This window comes from Stylophora pistillata, chromosome 2 (assembly GCF_964205215.1).
Source record: "Stylophora pistillata chromosome 2, jaStyPist1.2, whole genome shotgun sequence".
In the NCBI taxonomy this organism is placed as follows: Eukaryota; Metazoa; Cnidaria; class Anthozoa; order Scleractinia; family Pocilloporidae; genus Stylophora; species Stylophora pistillata.
Genome location: NC_142520.1, coordinates 20,596,546 through 20,604,700, shown reverse-complemented (window position 1 = coordinate 20,604,700; position 8,155 = coordinate 20,596,546). Strand labels below are relative to the sequence as shown.

The following is an 8,155-nucleotide window of genomic DNA, read 5'->3' as shown; positions in this document are numbered from 1 at the left end:
GGTCCCGCTTGTGCCAGAGGTTGAGAAAAACGAAAGGGCGAAAGTTTACCAAGGCTATTCAAAACTTACGAAGAACTGATTAAAGGGACGCTAAAATTGCCTTTTATATGCGCGTGGTGACGCTGAAAGGTCCGATTACAAAACCAATCGAAATACAGAAAAACAGATAAGCATTGTAACTATGTGGCTATCTAAGATCATTCTAAAATTAGTGAACTAATCAATAATCAATCAAAGAACGAGCCTTCTGGCTAATGTCCTTAACACACTTTTCTGGTCATAGTTTGTATATATTGATTCACACATGACTTTTCAGACAGTACATCCTTCAAATTTTATCATATCAGTTGTACTGTAAAGGTTAAGTTTTGCCTCTTCTTGGCTTTAGACAGAGAAATGTGTAAAGTTAAATAAGGCTAAGAAACACGATTGTTATCAGGCTCTATTTTGAACTCTGAATAAATTGTACCGCTAATATCATTGTGCATTAATAAACTTGACGAGAATTATTAAAGAGTGCTTATCCTGTCTGGAAGAGGGAAATAGTACAAAATGCTTTGAGAACCTGCAGTAGAGTTGAGTCTAAGAAGTGAAATTTGACGAACAGCGATTAACCGAGCGGCGGTAAACGCGGGAAAATGCATCCCTTGCACGAATTCACCTTTGCAGAAAATACCGGAAAATTAATGCATGCTTTTGGTTGGTTAATTCCAGTGAACATAGCGTTCGAATGCGCAGAACGGCAGCAAATGGCAGAATACATATTGTTATTTTCCATAGATTAACTGAACAACAATGAAAGGTAAAACGCCGGAAAATGCGTTTCCATGAATTTCGTCGATTTCGCTATCGCGGAAAAACGTTGGATAATTCTTGTAAACATTTCATTCACCGGGCGAAAAACGGTTGCGAACAAAAGAAAACATAGCATTTTCTATGCATTATACGAACTGCAAACTTTGGAAAACATTACGTTTTCCCGTATTTACACATATCAACCTTCCCGGAAAATGTGTGTTTTCCGCTGTTAACTCTGGTGAATACGTTGTTGTTCACTCGGAAAATGTCAATGAACAAAAGGAAAACACGCTGCTTGCGGTACTGCGTTAACCGAGCGGTTAATGCCGGAAAATAAATTGTTTACCTGCATGCATTTACCGCGAAGGAAAACTACCGAATAATGGAACGAATGCTAGGATTCACTGATGCGAAAACGCACAGAAAACGTCGAATTTTCCGTAGGCAAAACGCGGGTAAACTTTAATAAATTGCCACGTATTCCATGAATTCAACTTTTGTTTTCCGTAGGGTGAACGCTAGTTTTTTTGCCGTGTTGAAATATCTAGTTAGTTTAAAATAAGTTAGTTTGTTAGTTAGTCAGTTCTGTATGATTTAGTTATTTGGTTACATTTAGAATGTAGTTATAATCTGAATGAATTCAAATTCCCAAGTTATTTACTGCATAACCGTACAAAGGTTTGTTCGCTATATCGTGAATCTCAGGGCCCTTGTATTCCTTTCTTTATGGGATCAAAATAAATTTTCCGTTCAAATGTAAGTTGCCGTCTCCCGTATAGGAAGAGTAGTCTGGCTTTGCAAATTCTACATTCCTCGTTTTCCAAATTTCTGTTGATTTCAACTTTTGTTACCGCTTTATTTGGTGTATCAATCCACCGTTCCATCCGCGATCGCTCAACGTTTTGTTTTGCTACATGACACGCCAGTCAGTTTTTGAGAAAAGGTTCCATTCCATCCCATTTGATTGTTCCTTCAAGAATGTGTGACTTGTCGGGGATGTCACGCAGTGGACATGGGACGGTTTGTGAGAAATCATGGGTTTCGGGCAGGCGGTTTTTCTGGCTATCTCCCCTTCTCCCTTCCCCGCGCTTTGTCACTCGTACCAAATCTCTACCCGTCCAATATGGCGACCGAATATTCATCGCGCTGAATCTAGCACTTGAAAACAAAAACTATCGCATGCAAGCGAGCTAAAGGCTGTCAGAATAATTTCTGTGTACTGGATTAGTTAATTCTCTCTGCCATCCCTTCGAAAAGACTTTTCTCCGGTAATTCTAGATCCTTGTGATTTTTCTTTTTCATTCTTTCCAGAATCATGCAAACTATCATTGATCTGCTGTGAAACGCATGCGCATGCACTTGGGTCTCTCTTGCGTTATACCTGGAATAACGGTAATATTGAGCGCCAATAAACGATGCAGATGCTATACAAGCATTATGGAAACAGTCACAGGAATTTTCTCATAACTCGATCACTGCCCATATCCAGTGGAGCCATGAGAAGATCTCGAACTTAATCAAAGGACTCCCTATGCATGGTTTATTCGATGTGTAGACGCTTCAACTTAAACAAGATTAACTGATATGAATAATAAGAATGGGAAAATTTGTTATGTAACGCAACTTTGAAAATACTCATGGAAAATTTTTATTTTAATTATCAATATGAAGCAGTTGGGACTTAATGACGAAATTATTTTTTTTTCTGAAAAACAATTAAAGATGAACTTCAGTTATGAGGTTTTCTGAACAACAACTCTCGATCAGGCCTGTAGGCTCCTCGAATTTTCAATTTTCGTGAATAGCACTTGTTTGTTTTAATAAAAATAAAATAGTGTTTGCGGCGGGGACATTATAAGTTTCGTTTTATGTCTTCCGTAAGATTCAGATTCATCAACGATTTGCTGATGAAAAGTTTGTCGGTTGCAAACTAGGGAGAAATAAGACTTAAGACGAAGAAGATTTGCATGGAAAAACTTGAGCAATGTTTAACGGTACAAACTTGCAAGTTGAAGGATGCATCATTTGGCAAAAAGTACACTAAATTATAGGATCTCAAAAAGTAGCCTATTCTTTCGAAAATTGTCTCCATAGAGACTTAAGGCTCCCATATTTACTGTTGCTGGGCAACCTGACGGATAAGGGTGACAAGCACTAGCAAAATTTAGCGACATTACGACGGTGTGGGCCAACTGAATGAGAAAAAAAAAAGATTAGGCAGGTTTTAAACGCAGATAAGTGGAGGCATAGAATATGCTCATCTGATAGGTAGACCATGAGTTCAAAAGCGATGTTTACCATCATCACGCGTACGTAGTTGCATAAAACAACCTTCCACGTAGAGTTTTATAATTCAATAATTGTTGATGCACAATAAAGCGAAAGGAATATCTATAGAGGTTTCAAAGGCCTTTTTAAAACTATTCATTTCATATCCAAAAGTTTTATTTTGGACAAGTTGAGTTTTTTGTGGTAGATATGGTCGTCTAAACCAGTTTTTTTAAGAAAAGATGCGGAAAATTCCGGTTTAAAAATTGTCATACGCAATCGTTGGGTTGAGACATTTGACAGTGCATTCTCCATTTATATCGGTTGGGAAATGTACGACTTCTCGTCGAGAGAAAGTTTTTCCTTTTTTTCTTTCCTCGTGAAAATTGTTTAGGGCAATATTGAACATTCATAGTTGGGTTGTTCTCCAATCCTCCTTTTTTTGTGTCGCCACAAGCTACAACTGATTTCTGGCCAGACCGCCCGTGTGGACAGCGATCGAAAGTGTCGAGCGCGCTCACGAAATTCTCTCTTGCTACAAGTTAAGAGATGTACTTAGTCATTTCACAAACAAAATATGGAAACTTCACTTGGAATCAGAGGAGAACCTTCTCTTCGACTTTAATTTGCTTATCAAAAACTCACTAATTTGGAGAAAAGAATACTTAAACTGCAGGTGCAATCGGGCTGAAAAAAACTCTCAGCGAGAGCGACACTTAACAAAAGAATATGCCTCATTGAGGCTATGATCTCTAAAACTTTGTTCTAAAATTTCTCAGGAAATTTGGTCAGAATGCCACAGAGACATCAATTTGAATATCTAGGCTTTTTTATGCGCTTTAATTTTCACAGTTTAGCTGAAAATTTCTTTTCTCATTTGATGCTACTTATGATTACTAAAACAGGTAGACGACGATTCCCTAAGGATACATACATACATACATACATACATGGTGTTAATTGCCACTCCCCATGGGGGATTTTCAGAGCCAATTCCCACCCAGCAACCACCCCAGGGGAGGACAGCCATCACACAGTAATCTCGTGCATGGGAAATTATGTCTCCTACCCCTAACACTGCAGGAGACGGGACCTCCATTTATTAGTCCCTATCTGAGAAGACTAGAGTATCTAACCATTTTTGACGATATGGAAAGGTAGCATATTCTTCTCACTGCACTAGTTTTAAGACTTTTAGTGTTGGTCCGCATAGAGAATGAAAGGTGGAAATAACTGCCTGAGGAGAATAGTAACCAAGTTTACTGTTTAAGCACACATTAATTAATCTCACAGCGTCTCTGTGACGGGTGACGAAACATCCTTCATATATCACGACAACATGTGATTGGCTAACACGTTTCTAGGAGGTGTAACTTTAATTGGTGGTACAGCTCAGTCAACAAACTGCTGTTAAGCTCTTCGGTTTGCTCCAACGCTCCAAAACATCGAAAGGATTTCTTTTCAGCTTGTTTTTCGCGGACATGGGAGTTTTTCTCCTCTTGTTCCCTATCTCTGTGGTTCTTTCTCTCGGACAATTTCAGTCCTGCCCAGATGGTATGTTTTTAAGCTGGCATTTTTTGAAAAGAAACCTTTATTATTCTGCTCTTAATTGTTCAGCTAAGCAATATATCAAAGGAAACGCATACTTTCGAGGACTAAAATTCTCGTATATAGAGGCCTAACTAACAAAATGGGTAGTGAAACTCATCGTCCATTTTAATGTGCTGTTATCTTTTGTTCATTCAAAACTATTCTAGATTCTTTTTCACAATTTGTGAAATTTGCTTGCAAAGGTTTTTAGTTATAACCGAACAACATCCGCAATTACTGAATTATTTTCAGACACTCATAAAGGTCCACTAAAATTTTATCAAGGTCATCTAAAATTAATGAATATATTTTCACAAATCCTTTATTTTAATGCTGGCACGAACTGAAGGAAGAGCCTAAAGTTAGCCCAGCACTCAAGGAAATAAGAATTGATATATCAACTAGCCAGTTGGAGAGGATATTTTTTTTTAAGTCAAACAATTGCCTTCCTTCTTTTTACATTCTCCTGTAGAATAAGAATCTCTCTTTGGGTAGTTAATTATTCGCTGGTTTCATATTTAGTTGACATAATTTGTTTTTAATTGCAGAAAATTCTCGTAGTAAAAATTTATACACCTCGAAAACATATTGCCGACAGGTGTTAAACATATACCAAAACGAGTGTCTTCTAATTTTTAGAACTCGGTATTCGAGGCATATTATCTCCGTCATAGCAGCCTTCCTGTGTTATGTACATACAGAATTACGCAATTTTTGGAAGCGTAATGAGTAAGTTTTTTCAAAGCTAATAAAAACAGCGAGAAAGTTGTTGAAATGCAGGCAGAGTAATTATGTTTCCAATAATGCAAAAGGAATGCTGACTGCGAATGAGCGAGAACATCAAAACTTCTCACTCGACAGGTGGCTAAGAGATAGATGATGTGGATGTCTAACCATGAACATACTGAAATTAGTTTTATTTAGCAACTCTTTATTAGTGCATTTTCATAATTCAATCAAAATTTATGCACAACGAAGCGATGGGGAGATTTTAATCTTCAATGGCGGTTTCCGAGGGTTTTTATCAAATCATCATGGACACGTTTTATCTAAACCAAGTTTATTCGATATGGATAATGAGAACAAAAACAAAATAAAGATCACAATGCAAAATTAAGAATTTGTTCGTGCTTGGCGCATGCATTTCATAAAATGGATGTACCGCAGCAGGAAGTTTTCAGAGCACGTGGGTAGCATAAGAGTTAAATGAAGTGAAGCCAAGAGATATTCCAGGACCAAACCTTTTGACAAGGAAGTGCTAAATTTTCTGCTTGGAAGCGAAAACCGAACGAATTTCCCCCAGTTACAACACCTGCGAAATGCATTTAGCATGCTTTAATAAGTTTTTGCTAGAATTTACGACGAGAATTTGTTTGTGTTGAAAATTGTAAGCTTTTAAGACAAGTAATCGATTCAACAACACTCAAATATTTCGTACTATTTTAAAGAAGGGTAAGAAAGCTCAGATTTCTTGCTACGGCCATAAATCGTCCTGCGTTTAGGGATAACATAACGTCAACTCCAAAACTATTTTCGTCTATTCACAGAGCTTAAAAATCATTGTTTTTTATGCAAATATCTACTTTTGTTGAGCTTCGAAAGATGTACAGTGTACCTCAATCGGAGAAAGAGAGCTCGGCTAAGCTAGACGGGAACTTACCAACTGAAGTGAACTGCACACGTCGTGTTATGTATACACGGCCATGCCTGCGTAAAGATGTCCATCAGAGTGGCTCATTAGAAGTTAAGCAGGATTTGCACGCGCGCGTTATCATAGTAACTTTAAAGATAGGTGAGGAAAATGTGATTTGAAATATTGGGCACAAGTTGGGAGTTCATGATTGAAATTTCTTGCCTCTTTTATCATTGAACATTTGAAGTTATTGAGTTTTCTGAGCACGAATTATCTTCGGGGTTTGGGCTCGTCAAGGTACACTCTGCAATTTTCGGTATCATCTTTATCAACTGTGAAGCTAGTTGTTTCAGGTGTCCCGCAGAAAGTAATTGCCAGGAAAAACAAAGAGAAATATACTTTGTTTGACGTAAGCTGGGGAAACAGGGGTCAAAAGAAAAGAAAGAAAAGACTTATCTGGCTCGTGGAGGTCATACAATCTTTTTCTAGAGACCTTTTCGGCTAAAAAAAAAAATAAAGAATACTTTTAATTTGATCTTGGTATCTTAATGAATATGTGTAAATAAGTGACTTAGCTTTATAAATTCTGTGCGTAATAAAGTATCTATCTATCTATCTATCTATCTATCTATCTATCTATCTATCTATCTATCTATCTATCAGTATAATTACCAAGCGCTTGGAAGGCGAGTTTAACAGCAACTGAGACCTTTAAAATTCATTACCCCTGTCGCCATTTAACTTTTAATGATTTGTATTTTTAGATCAATGCCGTATATTAGCCTTTCCATCGACTCTGTTCTTCGTTGGAGAACGTCTCATTAACCACACCATAGCAAATATCAGTGTGATTGACAGGGACACGTGCGAATATCGTTGCTACCTGGACGATAACTGCGTTAGTGTTAACTTTTATTTTGGAGAAAATGGAGCAGAAGCACACAACTGTGAACTGAATAACTCAACGGCTAAAGAGTATGATGAGGATCTGGTACAAGCAGCGAACTACGTGTACCATGGAACTAAGGTACATGGACGAGCTGTTAATTAAATGTCAATCGCGCTTCTCTCTCTTTAAGCTATTCATGAGAGCTGAGGGATACTTTCATCCATTATTTGTTATTTTACATAATTTTAAACACCTGCTAGCGTCGTTACGAATCATTTGTAGATAAGCAATTACCAAAAACAAAAATCTTTGAGTGCCTTGACGACACCTAACACTGTTAACATAAGCGAGTAATTTGTCGCATCCATTTTGGAACCATGCTCACCTGCCTTGAGTAAACAATTGATCGCTGTTCTATTAACGAAAGCGCAACCACGCTTCTAAAAAGAATTTTCTCGTGAGCAAGATAACTGGAATGGTCATTTTAAGGCATTTCTGCAAAAGGCAGTTTTATTCCATTGTTTTCGAAGCTGGAAAACAATCGCAATGATTTGATCCATCCGATGGCTCAGGGGATGCTTAGAACAGGCAGAAAGATACAATTGAGCTACGACCGGAGTTCCTAAATGCTGTTCTTAGGAACGTGACTATACTCTTGAAATCCTATCTACAGGCGCCCCCTCCAGATTTCTTTTATTTTCTTTTTCTTTTTTTTTTTTTTTTGTACTCAAGTTCTCGGGGAGAGGTCGGAGAATGCTGTTAAGGAATTGAGCAATTACTTGTGACATCCCATTTCCTTTTTTCCTTTTATTTTATAAGAATTTTTGTGCTCAATCCCCATGCGAAAACCACGGCACCTGCCAGTCGGGATTCACAAGAAAACGATATCGATGCTTATGTGCGTCTGGATTCACTGGCCACGATTGTGAAAAAGGCAAGACTTAAAAAATAATTAAAATTAATTTTGTACAGTTTAT

At 37.6% G+C, this 8,155-nt stretch overlaps 1 protein-coding gene across 1 annotated transcript; it reads left to right on the top strand.

Annotated features, from left to right (window-relative positions):
* Positions 1–4,509: 4,509 nt before the first annotated feature.
* LOC148737689 (uncharacterized) lies at positions 4,510–8,123 on the top strand. Its single transcript, XM_088749332.1, has 3 exons — positions 4,510–4,620; positions 7,054–7,316; positions 7,998–8,123. The coding sequence occupies exons 1-3, from the start codon at positions 4,548–4,550 to the stop codon at positions 8,121–8,123; spliced, it is 462 nt and encodes a 153-aa protein (XP_088605458.1). The 5' UTR covers positions 4,510–4,547.
* Positions 8,124–8,155: the final 32 nt, after the last annotated feature.

Bases quoted from the DNA above. Each gene is read 5' to 3' on its own strand.
- LOC148737689 (XM_088749332.1), top strand. From the start codon at position 4,548: ATGGGAGTTTTTCTCCTCTTGTTCCCTATCTCTGTGGTTCTTTCTCTC. The intron at 4,621-7,053 runs GTATGTTTTTAA...TTGTATTTTTAG, and splicing joins ATTTCAGTCCTGCCCAGATG to ATCAATGCCGTATATTAGCC. The intron at 7,317-7,997 runs GTACATGGACGA...TTATTTTATAAG, and splicing joins ACGTGTACCATGGAACTAAG to AATTTTTGTGCTCAATCCCC.